Here is an 18,458-nt window from a genome sequence, read left to right on the forward strand (position 1 = left end):
ATCAAATTTTTTCAAGTCCACCTATTCAGAATTCGAAATCTATTTTTCGTTGCACTTTGTTAGCCGACCTCATCCCAGCTGAAATTTTTCAATGCATTGTATAGGCTTGAAATTGAACTTCCATTCAACCATCTTCAGATGATTGAATGATTTAAAAAAGCAATTGCATAATGTATCTCGTTGTCGATAAGGTTATGAGGTATTCTCCTTCCATTGCCCGAGGCTATATGGACTTATCTTGATCACGAATTACTCACAGTCATTTCGAACTCTTGCATTGAATGTAAAATTCACACGCTGAGAGTATAATGTGTCAACTGTATCATTTCTTGTGATTAATTGCATAACGTACACACCGAGAGACATGGCATCGCAGGGCGGTTTCCGACAACAAAATCCGTGGATCGGGAACAATATGGAACTAATAAAAACTTTGAGGTGTGGATTTACATGATGAAAAAGTCAGGGACGAAATTGCATCAAAGTTGATATCCTAGGCCTGAAATTGTAAAATTTCACAAAAAACCGGGACTCGCTTCTGTTTCTGCACTGAGAGAGACAAGGAAGCAAAGCAAGAGGACCGCAGTTGAAGCTCCGGTGACCGGAGAAGATGAGCTTTCTCCTCAGAAACCGGGGCTCACTGTCTTCCCCTTCTCTTCGCCTCCTCTTCACCAACAGAACCCTCTCCTGTAATCTCTCTCTCTCTCTCTGTTGCTGTGTTGTTTCGGTAGAGAGGTGACGGATTGGTCTTTGTTGTGGACAGATGTTTCGGAGAAAGGAGCAGAAGAGGCTAACCCCACTTCTATTCACCCAACTGCAGTTGTCCACCCAAACGCCCTCATTGGTCAGGTGACTCCTCCTCGGTTCTTCTTCCTCTTGCTTTTATCTCACTCAAGCAGCTTCCGGATGATAGAACACAGGCATTTATGGTCTTGTAATTGTCGTACTGTTTCTCAGACTTTTGTCTCTTGAAACAGAGTAAGAACATAGAAAAGAAACAAATTTGTTTTCTTGGCATCTACTGATACCTTCCCAGTCATGTCAGCTGAGTTATGGGAATTAATGGAGTTTGTTGTCGAAGTGAAACCGTTTTGTTCTTTGATGAGTTGTGGCTGTTAGTTTGTTTCCAGTTCACTGTGAGTTAATATAAGCTTTCAGGGATGAAAGTTTCAAAGTTTTAGCAAAGCAGAAGTCCGGCTTTTGAATCATAACATGCCCATTTAAATTAGTTGTATGTCTCTACAACATTTGTGAAAAAGCTATTGGGAACTACTTGTTTCAGGGAGTTTCAATTGGTCCCTTCTGTACAGTTGGGCCTTCTGCAAAGGTTGGAAATGGATGTAAACTGTACCCGGGAAGCCACATCTTTGGAAACACAGAATTGGGGATCTCTTGCACTCTGATGACGTGAGTTCATAAGGCCACATTTAATTTGAACAGAGTGGAAATTGTACAGAATTGAATAGGAATGGTCCTGGTTTCTTTGGAGATTTTTTCCTGAGAACTTTCTATTGCTTAGTACCAAAGAAGATTGCAGATAGAATTGATTAGTATAGACTGATTAGTATTAGACTGTATGGAAAATTGTTAGGAGTGGTTATCTTGATGCACTTTTATAGATAAAGAGTGCTAAATTGTCAGGCAGTGGCGCAGTGATTGGAGATGATCTTCCGGGGCGAACGGTTATTGGTTGCAATAATATTATTGGGCACTATGCTGTTGTTGGTGTAAAGTGCCAAGACATGAAGTATAAGGTTAGTCTTAGAACTGATGTAAGATGTAAAATGGCATGCTTTGCATTTCTATGCCCTTAAAGAGATTTTCTTGTGTGCTGTAGTAAATCTTTTCACTAAATTAAGTCTGTTGAGATTGGTACCTATCTGGGAGAAGATCTGTTTAATGTCTGTATCAATGTTTTATGCTAATTAAAATATGATGCAGAGGAGTCGCTATAATCATTGCTCGAGGACATGGCTGGTGAATATATGTTATGGACTTTAATTAGCATCATTTGTATAGCATCTTTGTGATTCATTATCATCATTAGACCTTTGTGCTTAGTGTCATGTCATTGGATATTGAGTTTGTGTATATCATTTGGTTTTATAAGAAAGGTTTTCCCTCTTAAGAACTGGAAACCAGTGAGTTCATCTGTTTTCTTAGACAGGGGATGAGTGTTACCTTGATATTGGGGACGACAATGAAATCAGAGAACATTGCTCAATCCATCGTTCTTCAAAATCAAGCGACAAAACAGTAGGACTCTGCTTTTATTTTCAACTTGCAATTAGTGGACTTTCATTTTCATTTATTCCATTTATGCTGTTAATTCTGACGAGCATCAATGACAAGGTAATTGGTGACAACAACCTTATCATGGGATCTTGTCACATTGCACACGATTGTAAGATTGGAAACAGTAACATCTTTGCGAATAATACTCTTTTGGCAGGCCATGTTGTGGTAGAGGTAAGTTCCCTTATTCAAATTTACTTATATGAGTATCTTAAGTATCCTTTGACCGTGACTTGGGACCTAACTAAATTATCTGATTGGAAGTTGCTGTGATTGCATAATAATGCAGGATTATGTGCACACTGCTGGGGCCACAGTTATCCATCAGTTTTGTCATGTTGGCTCTTTCTCTTTCACTGGAGGTGGTTCCGTGGTACAGAATCCTTCTGCATATCCTGACCCTTATATATCAGCTTTGCCTTAAGTTTTTCCTATGGACAAGATAAACATGGGCATAATTACTTAAAAGAAAGGTTATACCTTTGCTACCAACCAAACACCTCAGGACCATTTTAGGTGAACACGCCTTGTCAGCTGTTTGGTTCTTGAGAGTCTGCCTGCTAATGTGTTTTATTGCTTTTGCGATTGTTTATCTTTGTTCGTCAGTTTCTTCTAGAAAACGAGGACGAAGCTTTGTGCTTTCAGCAGAAACACATCTCTAGAGGGCACCCATTTTCATGACCTTATATTGTGTTTTCAAGAAAATGAAAGTGGAGTCCTAACCACATGACCCATTTGTCAGAAAAATGTTATAACTTCCTGAAGTAGGTTTCATGGTTACGCAGATTACACAGGATGTTCCCAAGTACGTAATGGTGGCTGGAGAGAGAGCTGAGCTTCGAGGTTTAAATTTTGAGGGTCTTCGGCGTCATGGATTCTCAATCACAGAGGTTGGTGATTGATTCTAAAGATTTTAATGATGATTCTATTAGAAATCTATGAGCCACTAATATCAACTAAAGATGAGGAAAATCTCCTGTTGGTTTAAGTCGGAATTTCTATATCCTGCCTTTATCTTGATATAGGATTTTTAAGCATCATTAGGTGCGAATTTTAAGAATTCTTAGGACTTTTAAGCATCGTACAACTTTTGAAAGCTCTGTGAAGGTAGAGATGTCAAACTCTGTTGATACTTTTTGGTTTCGTGACCAAATTATACATCCTCGAGAAAGTTTTGATTATTTCCCTTAGGAAGTGGATAATATCTAAGCTTTTCTGTAACATACTCACATTCATTTGCCCTAGAGAATATTCCAGAAAAGTAAGGAAAATTCTGGTCTGATGTGGTTAAAAATTGATTTATTTAGACGTTATATAGTTTGGCTTATTCCGAGCATCAAACTGTATCTTAATCAATAAAAAGAGTTAGAGCTTAATTTAATGTGAGCAGATGGGAAACTAATTGAAATCGGAATATACAGGCGAGGATCATCATGCATGGGGATAACATTGCACTATCTCTTCGCAAAAACATGAGACCTTTACTTCCGTGTTCGACTGCTTTATGTGGTGGATGATGTCTGTTGTAGCATTTGAGTCATTTACATGTTTTCACATTACATAGAGGAAATCTTTTGAATAAGACCTGTCTTTCTATGGGCGAGGATGTAGATGAAGAGCCTGAGGACAGCTTACCAGAAAATATTCTTGCCTTCTGATCCTACTCATGCTAGCTTTGAGGAGCGTCTTGCGGAAGTGGTATTATTGAGAACCCTATCTCTTGAAACATCCATCGGAAATGCTCAAACGCTTAATTTATTGATTGTTTATCCTCAAAAAACAACTACACTAATGCTGCAGGAACAACATGAGTTGTTGGGACATATTCCTGCTGTTTGCGAGATGCTGCGGTCCATTCACAATTCTTTTGCTGAAAATCGACGTGGAATATGCAAGTTCAGACAATGGAGTGGCTCCTGAGGCACAACTAAGTTTAGTCTCTACATCAAGGTACCAACACTAGACATCCTAAAACTGCTAAAGGAATATCTAGTAACTAAAGAAATGAGTTTATATTACTGTCGAGTCATCTAACAGAACATAGATAACTTATTTAACCAAATGAAAGTGAACAGTATGTTTGAGTTTGAGATATCATCTTTGGACGCTCTTTCTTTGCAGTTTGGCAGCTTTGTTTTGAGTCTGAGCCAACCCAGCTGACTTTTCCAATCTTCTCAGGCTATTGTCTCTCGGAGCTCGTTCATGTATGTTGACATGCCATATGTTAGCCGAGCAGCTCACCGCTGAACTGATTGTGACTCATTATTGTATATGTATCATAGTCTAAGCGAAACGGGCCCTTTGCTCTGTTCACCTTTTTTCAGTTATCGATATAGAACTCGCTATGCAACATTTTTCACTGTAATAAATGATCAACTGTGAGCCTGTGATTCATTCTCCATGCTGATCATTCATCTCATTTTGACTGCTATACTTTGATTTTCATCCGTTGATGCTTTCGACTTTCCTCAGCACAGCGAGAACGGCAGGCGGGACTCTACGTTGAAATATCCCGGCACTGCTTCATAATTAAGTTCTTTTACTTCTCTCTTGACACCTTCTCTTCCATCTTATTAGTTGATTCAGATCATGTTTACTAAGAAATGCGAGCGGGATAGAACCTGCCTGTCTCGTGAGGAGTCAATGAGATTGTTCGTTTAAATCCCCTTGCTCGGGTAACTTTTAATGAGGCCACTCATATATGTGCTTACACATACTTATCCGAATCCGAATCCGAATCCAAGGGATTTGGTAATTGTTTACTGTTTATAAGTTCAAAAAGGAATAAACTTCTTGTTATTAAAATAAAAGAATTCGGACAGGATTTTTTTTTCTTTTTTTTGTGTCATTGGAACATATATAAAAAAAAACTACGGTCGGCGGAAATTTGTTTAATAATCATTAAGAGTTAGATGGTTTTGGTGTTGACTTACAATATCTTTCAATTTGTTAGATTTCTATTTTTGGGTTAGGTATGGTTGAAAGGGGAAACCTCCGACGCCATTGGACAGCCTGCAAGCGCAACCTCTGCTGCTGCTGCTAATGGGTGGGGGACCATTTCCTAAAATAATGCAAATCTTTTATCTCAATTCAACCCATCCAACTAAACTATCCGTCGGTTTGTACGTGCATATCGTGGAATGAGTTGATACGGCATTCATTTGTTTACTAATACGACCCAATGGTCCGTCTAGTAAATGGCGTTCTGGTACGCCCCGGTATTCGATGTCGAAAAGATATATAATAGAATGAGTTGATATGGCAATAACTGCGGCTGCGTCAATCAGAATAGTAATTCTATTATTGGGCAATATGCCAGCCAGTAAACTCTGGCTTATTCAAGCGATAACATGTGGTGTATATATTAAATTTATGATAAGATGGAAACCCTTTATTCTAAGATAAAACTATTTGGTTACATATGACTTTATAGTATTCACATCGTCCTATCCGAATCTCACATATTAATATATATTATCTTCAATGTTTCCACTTAAGGAATTGAGTCTCTTTTCTTCGTCAAGTTGTCAAGTTCTTCATAGAGTTTCACAATTGCTCCATCGTTAAACCACGACGTAGGTTCTACAAATCTACATATCTATCTATGATTTGTAATTGCTGAAGTAATAATTGGACTTGGGGGTGTATGCCTGTTTGGCCAAATAGAAACTTATCATTCTTTTATTGGAGATGTTTACGAAATCCCCTCCTCTCCCTCTATTTTCCTTTACTCAAATGAATGGGTCGAGATTGCGCCATTAAATACTCAATTTTTTTAGAACATCTAATTAATTTGTTCGTGAATTTGGTCTATCTTTTGTGCATGCATATACCCTTCTTAAGTTTTTCATGTCTAATTAAGTTGCATGATATTAATTTTTTATGTCGAATATTTTTTTGAAAAGATTCAAAGCATGCATATACCCTTCTTAAGTTTTTCATGTCTAATTAAGTTGTATGATATTAATATTTTTAGAATTTTTTTTTCAAAAGAAATATCATGCGAGTGCCTGCGCATCGCGCGCGTTAGAAGACTAGTTGATAGTGAATTTAAACTCCTCAAGTGACAACTTGTGGATGTTCATGAGAATGGGGATAATAAACTCCTCGTTGTTAAAAAAATAATGAATATAATAATTTTATAAATTGAGTAACATTGCAATTGACGAGCTAAAATCTCTTCCAAGAGAAATGAGTAACATTGTGATATTAAATATTCTGATGTGTGGGTTTGATAAAAGCAGCATGATTGCATGACAAGTCCAACTTGAGAGTGGGAGCCATTCTTCATGATTATGGAAAGAATTTTGTCCATCGTAGGGTTGGATCGTATTAGTACATTGAACTATAGACGAGTGGGTCGTAATGTCATTCATTATATCAATATAGTCGAAGAAAAAAATAACGTTTTGTTTTTACGAAGAGTTATGGGAAGTGGTTTCACAGCTATACATGATCATGTTGGTCGGGAGTTTACTTTATCGTAAAAGCATAACTCAACGAATGCAATTTAAGATTGCATGTACCCGACGAATAGGACTTTTGTATTTAAAGAAGAAAAAGCGTCCTACTCATTGAAAGTTTGAGTTACTTTGAAATTTTCAAAATAAAAATATTAACATAAAAACAAAATCATTTAAGTACAATACCCCTAGCACACCCATAATCGCAGGTCGGTTCGTCTACTTATACATAAATATTAATTTAACCTTCATGGAATGCCGCCACATATTTAGACATTCCTATTTGACCAAATCAACTTCTCATTCACCGATTTTTCATATTCTGAAACTTAACATTAAGTGACCATTAACATATATTATGTATCAATTTGGCGGATTAGTTGTTTCATCAAACAATGCTTAAACCCTTTTTTTTTTTTCCCCTCGTCTTCATCATTTACTCCTATGCATCCCTCTTCATTCTTTCTCTAACATGATGCTCGCTGCCCTTCGATCGTGGGAGAAGAAGTCTTCCATCCGCCACCTCTAATTGTCTCCGGCATCTACCGTTTAGTCATTCCTGCCATTTTGCCAAATGCTGATACCTCAACGAGGCTCGAACAGTGACAAACGTGAGAAATTTAAAACGAGGTTCTTCTTACAATGCAAGTAAAGTTTTACCGTAGAAATTTCAACATTTTCAACTATCCGTAGGGTGTCACTTGTGGATGCAACTTCTAATTAGAATAAATCAATTATTCAATTAAATCAGTTAGAAATTAAATACTTTATATTTATGACATTTAAAATAAACAGCAATAACGTAATAAATAGGATTGACATAGCGGTTAAAGAGTGTGACTGCCTGTAGCCGTACTAGCCTATCTCGTGAGCTTACGAGATGTTCACATGGACTATGCGATTAGTCGGGTAGAACCCGAACACCCTCGTTATAAAAATAAAAGGCAGCAACAACTCATTCATTAATAACTTACAATAAAAAAATTTATTCTCTGATTAGAATTAATTGATTTCAATTAAATTATATAATTGTTATGGAGGGATTATTGCTCATTCATTAAACTAATGATAACTCATCCATTAACTTATGCTAAAAGTTTAAAGCTGCAATTTTGAATCTCTTAATTAGAAATAATTGATTTATCACATAGTTCCAAATGAGTTTAACATATGAGTTATCATAATATGCATAACTAATCTAATAGTTTACGAATTACACAAACCAGATGAAAGGCCCGTGCAAATGCAGGGGGGCTAGCTGCTCAAATTAAGAAAATAATCATTGTACAGTATTAGGATGATAAAAAAAAATTATATAAACAATAAACTGAAAAAGTAAGAGTGAGTAAAGAATATACTCTCATGATTTAAAGTGGGAAAAAAGTTTTTAAAAAATAGAGAAAATAACAAAAAGATTAATCTCAAGAATTATTACTCCCCTGTAAAATTTAACTTCCATCTCCATATCAGTCAAGATGTAAAATAATATTGTTCATGGAAAAATAGAAAGATAAGTAAAATAATAATTGTTGAAATTATATCTAAGTTTTTGCAATATCAAATATTTACTGTAAATGAATCATAACAATTTATATAAAATATGAACTTTCATATTGAAAATTTTTTTGCTCCATCCTTTTGTGTTATTCGTGTAAGGTCTACCTTCCAAGAGCAATTGGAAATATATTAGAATATTAAGTTGTTGTATGAATGCATATATTTATCATGTGATTACCGAGGACTTCTCTAATTTGGCTTTATTACTTAGATTTCTAGTCTAGAACTACCCCAACCAATCTCTCGGTGGCAGCATGAAATCGTCACTTATCACGTCCTATTTGTGGTACTCAAAAGGACATGCCAATTGATAACTTTATTTTCAATGAAAGATGTGGTTATAATTTCAATAAATATTTTCAATACTTGCCTAATGGAAGATTTTCACATGATTTGACGTATAAAGTTTGTAATTCCTTCCATGTCTCCTAATCTCAAGATAAAGTTCTAGTGCGGTTTCGCTGCATGTGTGGACACTCGAGCCACTTCTCAACAATCTTGCCTTCATCAAAACCGACCGAATAGAATGCTTGAAGCAGAGCACCTCAAGAAAGAAAAAAGGTTCTTTCTTAAGGAATTGGTCAAGTGATAACATCTCTTCAGGATAAATAATAGGGTTAATTGCACCGATAATCCAAAAAGTTTCATGAATGTTTCAGGTTGGTCTAAAATATTTTTTTGATAACTTGTTGGTACAAAAAGTTTCAAAACCGTTTCAATGTAGTGCATTCCGTCAATTGCTCCTGACGCCGTTAACAGTTTGCTGACATGGCTCGTTCTATGTGTCACTTTTGTTACGTATAACCAATTATAGTGCGCCACGTCATTTAAAAGGGTATAAAATCTGAAAATTCCAATAAAAATACATAAAAAAAATTACAAAAAGTCAAAATTTAGAAAAATAAAAAAATTATTTTTAAAATTTTAAAATTAAAACAAATTTTAAATTTTTTTAAAAAAACTTTTAAATTTTAAAAACTGTTAAAATTTTTTTAAAAAAAATTAAATTTTAAAAACTTTTAAAAATAATTTTAAACTTTAAATTTAAAATAATTTTAATTTAAAATTTTAAAATTTTTTTCTATACTTTTGGTATTTTTCTGTATTTTATTAGACTTTTTTAGATTTTATGTCCTCTTGAATGACGTGGCGCACTATGATTGGTTCTACGTAACAAAAGTAACACATAGGACCCACCATGTCAGCAAAATGTTAACGGCATCATGGGCAATTGACGGAATGCACTACATTGAAACGGTTTTGAAACTTTTTGTACCAACAAGTTACCAAAAAAATATTTTGGACCAACATGAAATATTCATGAAACTTTTTAGACCACCGGTGCAATTAACCCTAAATAATAATAATTACATTTAATTCAATGCAAATGCAAAGCGTAAATATGTGACTCGTGATTTTCCAATCTTTTTGTTTTTCATTGCGACGTGGCATCTTGGTATTGCACCACTTGTCATGTTCTTATTAGTTATCACACGAATGTCATGTGACACAAGCCCTCCTCCCTCCTACGTGGCATTTACATGACACATCGATTTAGCTTTTATAATATACATAGATACAGATGAAACCCACATGACGCACAAACTCATGGCTAACTATTGATTAATGCTTATTTTTCCAACATGTACCACCTGATATATGGAAGTCTAATGGGTTTCCACTAATCTAGCTAGGTTTGATCTAATTAAGTCCGCTCATTAAAGAGTAAAACTCCCCAAAAGTGAAATTTCACCAATCACAAGACTAAATCTAGGACCTTATTTAAGGGCAAGTGTTGTTAAACCATTTTGTACCAATCCAAATCTATTGATTAATGCTTATTTTTCCAACATGTACAACCTGATATATGGAAGTCTAATGGGTTTCCACTAATCTAGCTAGGTTTGATCTAATTAAGTCCGCTCATTAAAGAGTAAAACTCCCCAAAAGTGAAATTTCACCAATCACAAGACTAAATCTAGGACCTTATTTAAGGGCAAGTGTTGTTAAACCATTTGTACCAATCCAAATCAATAATTATTGATTAATGCTTATTTAACTCATTTTTTTTTGTGTGCACCTTAGTATCCAGGAACCCAATGGGCTCCAACTAATCTAGTCAAGCTATGTCAACTCACTAAGAAATAAAGCTCTCACAGAATGAATTTTTCAATTCACAAGACTCGAACTCAAGATCTTATTTGAGAAGAACAAGCACGTTAAAACCAACCCACGTTGGTTTATTTAACTCCATTTAATAATGGAATAAGTGCTATACATTACAAAAAAAAAATGCTATACTTTGAATGATGTGATCTTTCTCTGTCCTTCAAAAGATATTGGATAATTTTTTTGTGGCATGACACTCTCTCTTGCAATCAATTAAATTACGTAATCTGATTCGATCCTTTATTTAAGAATACTATCTTTCACTAGCCTACATATAAAAGAAGGGGCCCATCGATAGGAATCCTTGTGAAGTGCTGCCCACATATTATATATTCAATTGCTCTACTCTAGCTTGGATTGCTTGTTGTTAAGCCGGGTTAAGCCGGGATACGGAAATCCTCTTAGAAGAGAGGAATGTGAACCAATCTTATCATATGCGTGGCATGAGAAAACTCAGTCAATTGTAAGTTCACTTGTCACCTAATTACTAGCTATATAAATAATCCAATACCTCTTTGAACTCCTACAAAAAGAATAAAAATCCCAACACAGCAGAATGTCTCGTCAATTTATCGCAACCCTCACCAAGTGAAACTAATTTTAAACCGAAATGTTGTTGGATGCTTATCGGAAGCTTGCGTAGTTCATGAATACAAATATCTGCCCTTGTACGGAAACCCGTATATTTATTTGGCGCAGACTAACTAAACTCATCGGTTCGGTAATCCGCGTTATGATTCTGAAAACGATATTGCTCTTTCTAGATAGGTGTCGGACCTGAATATGAGGGGGGTTTTTTTTAATATTTTAAATGCAATTTGCTGGAAAAAAACATAAAAGAATTATGGATATCATAGTGATACCAATGATAACTGTGTCAATAATACAAACAATTTCAGTTGATATATATTTGTGTGGTTTTGATGCATTGGAGGGATAAAACTATCCTCAACTTGTTCTCAGCGTGTCTTTGCTAGGTTAATTAATCATATGCCCGAAGCTCCTCGGAAGACAAAATAATTGGTTCCTATTTTGTCTTTTTAGATTTTTATGTATACACACGTATATGTATGTGTATGCTTGAACGGCAAAAGATATTCCACAAGTTGGCTGATACATCAAAAATCACACAGACGAGACAAAAACATAGTTGGCTGAGATATCGAAATATGTCGAACCATATTCCTTATTCTTTATCTTTATAATATTATTGTTACTGTTATTACTTTCCATTTCGGTATACAGTTTTCATATTTGGAAATTGCTAAGTGGACCAGGACTCATCCTAACAGAAGAACTAAAAGATAATTGAAGTATTGGTTATTGTCAAAGTTGAAGATAGACATCTATCTTGGACGATGAAGAAAGATCGGGTGGGCAGTGTTGTACCATATGTAACATAACAACATGCAATTATTATGATGTGAGTTTTTCATTTACTTCTATTTTTATTCTTATTTGTATGGCACGCAGGAAGGGATTGTGTAGCTGCAGCAGGATTTATCAATGGATATGAATTACGGCGACGACTTCATGTTGTCTAATATTATATATGTCTAACAAATTTTTTTCAGTTATAAAGATGTCCATGGGTCTAGTACAATAATTAAAAAAAAACAAAAAACTCTAATAGCTAGTCAATGGATACGAACCAACGTGAGTTGGTTCAAGCGGTTCGACATTTGTTTTCCTTAAATAAGCTCTCAGATTCGAGTCTTATGAATAGAGAAAATTCACGCTGTAAGAGTTTTACTCTTTAGTGGGCCGACCCAGTTTGACTAAATTAGTCGGGATTCATTGGGCTTCCGGATATCAGGGTATATAGCCGAAAAAAATAAAGGGACATAGGTGGTCCACAAAGAGTATTGAACTAGGGACTTTTTTTATTACCATACAAAAGTGTGGGTTGCTGTATTACATCCTCTTTGATTATGTCTAACAAATTAAAATGATGTCTAAATCACAACCAAATGTTTCTAGATTCTAGTTTCACATGCTAAATAATTCATATATCCCCTTTATTTCTTCTTTTCCTCTTACTCATTAGGTTCATTGACCTATGTTTCAAAGTTCAAACAAAACCAAGATCTTCTTCCTCCTTGTTGATCGATTACGCTTAAAATTCCTGAGAGGTTGCGGTCGTAACACTCATTATGAACGAAGGAATAACTCTAACTAGCCACGTAGTCCACGCGTTGCACGGACTTTTCATTTTATATTTTTAACCAATATTTTGAAAAAAATAAACTCATAAAAGTTAATAGGATATAAATTTAGAACTAAAATTGAAGGAGCCGTGCAACTCGAAATACTTGCAGTGCCGTTCGTGTGAAAACATAAATTCTCGATCCTTGTAAGAAATCAAAATAAATGATCATCACAATAGAGTAGAAGTAGGATTACCTAAATAGTTTTAGCTTTTACATAAAGCTAATCATTTCTAATTTTCTTCTCTAAAAAATGATTCATGTAAAAAAAAAACTTGAAAATTTTCTACACCAAAATATATTATAAGTATTTATAAAGAAGTTTATGCTATAAAAAGATGTTGCATATAGGTTTTATGCTCTTATTTGTATTGTAGAAACTTCAGTGTGTGTGTGTATATATATATATATATATTAGTTTTTTTCATCGATAACATAATAATACGAGATTTGTATGTCTTATAATTTATTTATTTTTGTTTTTATCATTTTAGAAGTTTAGAACAGTAATACATTTTCAATAGAAAATTTATATATGGAGGTGTTATTTGAATATCGAGTGTAACGTTCGTTATTATAAATTTCCTGTGAGTATCACTAAAATTTCTAGAAATAACATATCTATAAATATTATCGTATTATAATTATTGAGTGGAAGAAGTTAATTTTAGAAAAAACTATTATAACATTATGCATTAATATAGGGCATGCAAAGGGACGATTCACCATAAGCTACATAATTGCTCAAGAAGCCTATGTGGAAGGCTCTTATTAAACAAATAAAGATCTCACATTGCACGATATCGGAGAGTCTAAATTAATAACCTATACATATATAGATACTAACAATGCATTTTTCTCATTAGCTATAAGATGAGCTGCATGAATGGTCCATTAATTACATGCCCTTTCGAGCATATACCATTTTCTTTACATATAGTGTGAATCCTACCTTCATTATGAGAGAGTCGAGTCGAGAATATGTAAATAACTCATTCTACTATGACAACTTTTGAATTATTTTATAATCCTATATCGTCGCATGATATAAAGAAACGCTAACAAAATTGAGTATGTTGTCGTCTTACACAGAAAAAGAATGTAGAAATTCATGGATTTATAAAGAGATTGAGAACTACAATTTATCAGTTCAAACTTTTTGCTAATTGTAGAAATCATGTTGATTATTCCTCTGCCTCCCAAACTCACTTTATTGTGAGATAGGATTATCTAAGTTTTGTTGCTGCAAGCCTCTTTTATAGAGTCACTTAATTCTTCTTCTTCTTCTTCTTTTTTCTGTACCATAATACTACAAAAACGATCTCTAGTTTTCCTCTTATAATCCTACTCTTCTCTTGAGACTAAAATCGATCATATCTTGCTCATCCCTTTTTACCCCAGTTAAGGCAAACTCAAGGCTCTAGTGGGGATAAGAAATAGGACAAAAAGGAACATGGAAAGTCCAATACTGGGAATCGAACTCAGGACTTCTTGTTTCCAAGTCGAGGACAATTGTCACTACATTGAACTCCTTTCTCCAGTAACTTGTCCTTTCCTCTAAAGTTTCATGGCATTCGTCAGCGGATGGTCATCCATACAGCGACTCTTACCCTATTCGTTCATATGTAATACGGACAGTTAAAGCTGTACATTAGCCTCTATTTATTCTCCCAGAGTCTCAACCAGAAAATGGGTACCAATCTAACAGAAATCAACATCCCATCAGCCCCCAAAGGGAGAAAAGAAAGGAGAGAAATCTGAAGGTGCTAAATCCATCACAACCAACCTTAAAGATAAGGCATTTCCTTTTCTTAGTAGGATGAGAGAGAGATTGTCTATAATTTGTATTGCCTACTCACTCACTGATCTGTGTATTATTTTTTCCTTTCTCATTGCCCAATAAGGAAAAAGTTGGAGAGAGCAAACCAACAAACAAACAATCTCCAGCCAATCATCCTCTCTTTTAGTGCACCAATCCACTCTCATCATCATCATATTCATATATACATACATTGCCCACCCACCAAACATCTCTCCCTCCCTCACTCTCTCTGATCTCTGTTCTCTTCAGTCTTCACTCTGTGTGTGTGGGTTGTGTTCGGGCAAAAATGGGCAGGAAGTGTTCTCACTGCGGGAACATAGGGCACAACTCCAGGACCTGCAGCAGTTACAGAGCTCTTGTTTCACCTTCTTCAGCTGCTTTTCCTAGCAATAATTGTGGGATTAGGCTCTTTGGAGTCCACCTTGACTTGTCTTCTTCTTCTTCTAATTCTTCTTCAGCTTCCCCTTCTACTCCTTCTGCTTCTCCTTCTCCTTCTTCCTCCTCCTCCTCCATTGCCATTGCCAACAACATGAAGAAGAGCTTCAGCTTGGCCTCTCTGTCTCCCTCTCATGTCTCCAACTCCGATGACAATAAGATCCCGGCCGGGTATCTCTCAGATGGGCTCGCCGGCAGATCCCAAGACAAGAGAAAAGGTCAGAAACTTTGCTGGTTGAAAATAGGCAACAAAAATAATTAAAGATTTCCGGCTTCTCATTCTCATTACGAGGGAGAAATCGTATTTATATGGAAAATTTGCTGATTTTATTGTTCGAGTCCAAGAGGAATAAGAGAAGCCAGAAACCATCCATCTCATTCTTTGGAAAAAGCTGAAAACAAGAATTAGGACCCTTTTGAGAAAGTTCTCCGTTAGCGAACCCTTGTATAGAGAGACAGTTTTCTTTCGGTTTTGGTGCGCTGCAGCAGTTGGCATAGTTGCAAGAACAATTTTCCGAATATGGTTAACCTTTTGAAATGATGCTGACTTTCAAATGTTTTTTTGGTATGGATGTATGAAATGATATTTTAGGAGTTCCATGGACAGAGGAAGAGCACAGGACATTCTTGATAGGGCTTAAGAGGCTTGGGAGGGGAGATTGGAGAGGTATCTCTAAGAACTACGTCACCACCCGGACTCCTACCCAGGTTGCTAGCCACGCCCAGAAGTACTTCCTCCGACAGGCGTGCCTCGACAAGAAGAAGCGCCGCTCCAGCCTCTTCGATATGGTACTTATACCTTACTCTCAAAATCGTATTCAATGGAATCAAATGGTATAGACGTAAAAACGAACCACTTTAGTTTATACTCGGTGAATCATTTCCATGCCATTAAATTTCAAATGGAATCTGTATCGTCTGGACAAATTAGCTCGACCAATAGGCTTTGTACCATGTGGAGCTTAAATAGTCCTCGCAGATCTTCTTGATAGTTCAACTTCTCCAATTTCTCAGGTGATTTGGCAATCCTTCGTAATTGAAAAGTGTTCTCTCTTCTCGAGCATATGCAGGTAACGAGTAACGACACTACCAGGAATCAAAAACCCGATTATCCTCGTTCTCTAAACCAACAGAACATCTCGTCCACACTTCCCTTCTTCGGATCCATCAGTCCGTTGCAGAAGTTACATCTCCGTAGGATCAAACCCGAGCCATCAAATGCTGTGGATCCCGATCTGGAGCTGAGTCTTGCTGCTCCTCCAGGGCCTTTAGAAGGAAGGAAGAATGCACCAGCAGCAGCTACTGGGTGTCTCTTTATTGGTTCAATTAGGGTGACCTAATTACAATTGTGATGGAGAACAATCATATATATGATATGTCATCCATTTCCAAAACCAAAACCATTGTTATGGGCAAAGACAAATGATGATTTTCAAAAAAAAAGATCGATCGATGAGCATTACTTTGTAGAGATCAAAGGATTTGTGCTTCTTGATATGAAGAATAGGGATGATGCATGTAGAATCAAGATACTGTCGACGATATAGCATCCGCACAAAAGCTCAAGCTCGCGCAAGATCAATTGATCGCCACATTAATTGCTATCTTCAACTCGATGTACACTAATTCTACTCCATCAATTTTTAACAAATTTGCCGTTATTCTTCTGAACAGTTCTCTCATTAGGAAAATGTTTTCTACTGTCACAACCAGCAATTAGAAATTAACCTATGTATTAACCGGTGATAGATTGCAGATTCGGTAATAGGGCTGACGGTCGGCTTCACGGGATCCTTCTTTAACAAAAGAGAAAATTCGATCGTGCATGCTGCAATTTGACCTTAGGACTATTTTGGACTCTAAAAGTTTATACCTTCTCACTGCATTAAACCCTTTTGATTTTTCTTAGTATGCACCATGAACTTGTTCTGTGAAAAAATATAACCGGAAAACAGCGATTTTGCCATGCCTCGTCAAATTTGTTTAGCTCTAGTTTCTTAGATTGTAAAGGAGAGATGGTATTGTAGCCACAGCCATGCCGATACTTGAATGAGTCTCGACCAATACGCTAGGACACTCATAGTCGCACCAAAAAATAAGAAAAAAGCGAGATGAAATATTAGAGGTACTATATTGTAGCATCTGCTGTCTTCATCGTTAGCTTTAAAAAGCCATACATAAAATCCTGAAATTGCAATTATGAGCATGGTTGGAAGGTTTAAATAGCCAAGCTTTATCTAACGCACAAAGATTTGAAATTTATTAAAAGCACTTTGTGATCAAGTAAATTATTGTCATTGCGTCAGTTTACTAATGGCTTCTTCTTTCACCATGCACCTGGTATCTGAGAACCTAGGGCCCGACTGATCCAGCTCGAACTAGGTCAACCCACTAAAAAGTAAAAATCTCTCAACATATATTTACTAATGGCTTCTTTTATATCTTTTTGATAGAATTACTACAGAAAAATAAATAAATAGAATGGCAAAGTTTGGGGGTGAAAAAGAAAAATCAGTTTTCTCTACAAGGTTAGACAATCCGAGTCTCCATAGCTTCATTCAGAAGCAAAGATTTTGCATGGATATGGAGATTCTTTCTGCACTTTTTCCGTGAAAGGCACATAATAAACATAAGTAGAGCCAACCAACACGTACGTAACGAATGCGATGGCTAGCTTACTGATGCAGATGGTGCGACATTTTTCTTGTCCTTTTGGAGAATATAAGGACCACATTTTGTCGATCAAATTGATGGTAAATTGACGACGTGGCACCATACCAAGGAATACATGGCAACCTCTTAAATAAACTGAGTCAAGCCAATCCAATTAGATTGCAGGAAGGGGTAAACACGTACGTACGTCTTTTTAATCCAAAGACAGGGCTTGGGCCAGCCCTCCGATTAATCTTCTTTTATTTTTATTTTTCCCTTTTTTTGGTTTCTCTGACCGAGTGCTGACTCTACACTGTCAGGAAACTGAAAAGCTATTGATCTTTTATCTTGGGTCACAAGGGATTCTGGTGGGCATAATAGAAGTAGGAGAAGGAACAAGTGGACATTATGAGAATCAAATTCATTAACTTCTCAATCGAAGAAAGAAAACGGTGTATAAACATCTCGTGAAACAAAAACCGTAGCGTTTTTCTCTCCTGCCAGTTTTGAGTGATTGCAGTTAGTTTTCTTGGTGGTCTAATATGCTTGGAGAGGAGACAAGTTAGAGGACTAGGCAATAAGAAACGTTTGCCTTATTCGAGTCCATATCGGTAGACATAGGGAAGATAATCAAATGGAAAGACAGTTGCTTGTCAAATATGAAGTATTCTCCCGCATGATTTCTAAAATAATTAAATTTTGATTCTCTGCAAATTTGGTGTTGGTGGTACCATGCATCCTTCACCCACAATCCGAACAGAATCTATTTCCTAGGTCCATTTCTATCCCCTTTCTGGCTACTCTCATGTAAAGTCCATCTTTGCAGTATAGTACTGGAAGCCCGGGACAACTCTGTCA

The 18,458-nt window shown here is 36.0% G+C and overlaps 2 protein-coding genes across 5 annotated transcripts; both read left to right on the forward strand.

Annotated features, from left to right (window-relative positions):
- Positions 1-528: 528 nt before the first annotated feature.
- Positions 529-4,742, forward strand: LOC116193641 (probable acyl-[acyl-carrier-protein]--UDP-N-acetylglucosamine O-acyltransferase, mitochondrial). 3 transcript variants are annotated; one of them, XR_004154325.1, is made up of 11 exons: positions 529-689; positions 764-849; positions 1,283-1,407; positions 1,646-1,754; positions 2,164-2,256; positions 2,353-2,469; positions 2,585-2,668; positions 3,081-3,185; positions 3,717-3,813; positions 3,907-3,993; positions 4,096-4,115. XR_004154325.1 is itself a non-coding variant. In XM_031522383.1 (11 exons), exons 1-10 carry the CDS (start codon positions 611-613, stop codon positions 4,213-4,215), a joined length of 1,005 nt encoding a protein of 334 aa, XP_031378243.1. In that variant the 5' UTR covers positions 529-610; the 3' UTR covers positions 4,216-4,245; positions 4,417-4,742. The 3 variants fall into 3 exon arrangements, 2 of the variants coding, with proteins under 2 accessions (XP_031378243.1, XP_031378244.1); XM_031522383.1 differs by lacking the exon at positions 3,717-3,813 and adding an exon at positions 4,417-4,742 and having other exon boundaries at positions 4,096-4,245; XM_031522384.1 differs by lacking the exon at positions 3,717-3,813 and adding an exon at positions 4,474-4,742 and having other exon boundaries at positions 4,096-4,245.
- Positions 4,743-14,401: 9,659 nt separating this feature from the next.
- On the forward strand, positions 14,402-16,445 carry LOC116193479 (transcription factor KUA1-like). 2 transcript variants are annotated; one of them, XM_031522195.1, is made up of 3 exons: positions 14,402-15,166; positions 15,541-15,737; positions 15,963-16,103. In XM_031522195.1, the coding sequence occupies exons 1-3, from the start codon at positions 14,800-14,802 to the stop codon at positions 16,020-16,022; spliced, it is 624 nt and encodes a 207-aa protein (XP_031378055.1). In that variant the 5' UTR covers positions 14,402-14,799; the 3' UTR covers positions 16,023-16,103. The 2 variants fall into 2 exon arrangements, with proteins under 2 accessions (XP_031378055.1, XP_031378054.1); XM_031522194.1 differs by having other exon boundaries at positions 14,418-15,166; positions 16,019-16,445.
- The last annotated feature ends 2,013 nt before the right edge of the window (positions 16,446-18,458 follow it).

Source organism: Punica granatum, chromosome 2, assembly GCF_007655135.1.
Source record: "Punica granatum isolate Tunisia-2019 chromosome 2, ASM765513v2, whole genome shotgun sequence".
Classification (NCBI taxonomy): domain Eukaryota; kingdom Viridiplantae; phylum Streptophyta; class Magnoliopsida; order Myrtales; family Lythraceae; genus Punica; species Punica granatum.

Bases quoted from the DNA above. Each gene is read 5' to 3' on its own strand.
- LOC116193479 (XM_031522194.1), top strand. From the start codon at position 14,800: ATGGGCAGGAAGTGTTCTCACTGCGGGAACATAGGGCACAACTCCAGG. The intron at 15,167-15,540 runs GTCAGAAACTTT...ATGATATTTTAG, and splicing joins ATCCCAAGACAAGAGAAAAG to GAGTTCCATGGACAGAGGAA. The intron at 15,738-16,018 runs GTACTTATACCT...GAGCATATGCAG, and splicing joins GCTCCAGCCTCTTCGATATG to GTAACGAGTAACGACACTAC.
- LOC116193641 (XM_031522383.1), top strand. From the start codon at position 611: ATGAGCTTTCTCCTCAGAAACCGGGGCTCACTGTCTTCCCCTTCTCTT. The intron at 1,408-1,645 runs GTGAGTTCATAA...ATTGTCAGGCAG, and splicing joins ATCTCTTGCACTCTGATGAC to TGGCGCAGTGATTGGAGATG. The intron at 2,470-2,584 runs GTAAGTTCCCTT...ATAATAATGCAG, and splicing joins CAGGCCATGTTGTGGTAGAG to GATTATGTGCACACTGCTGG.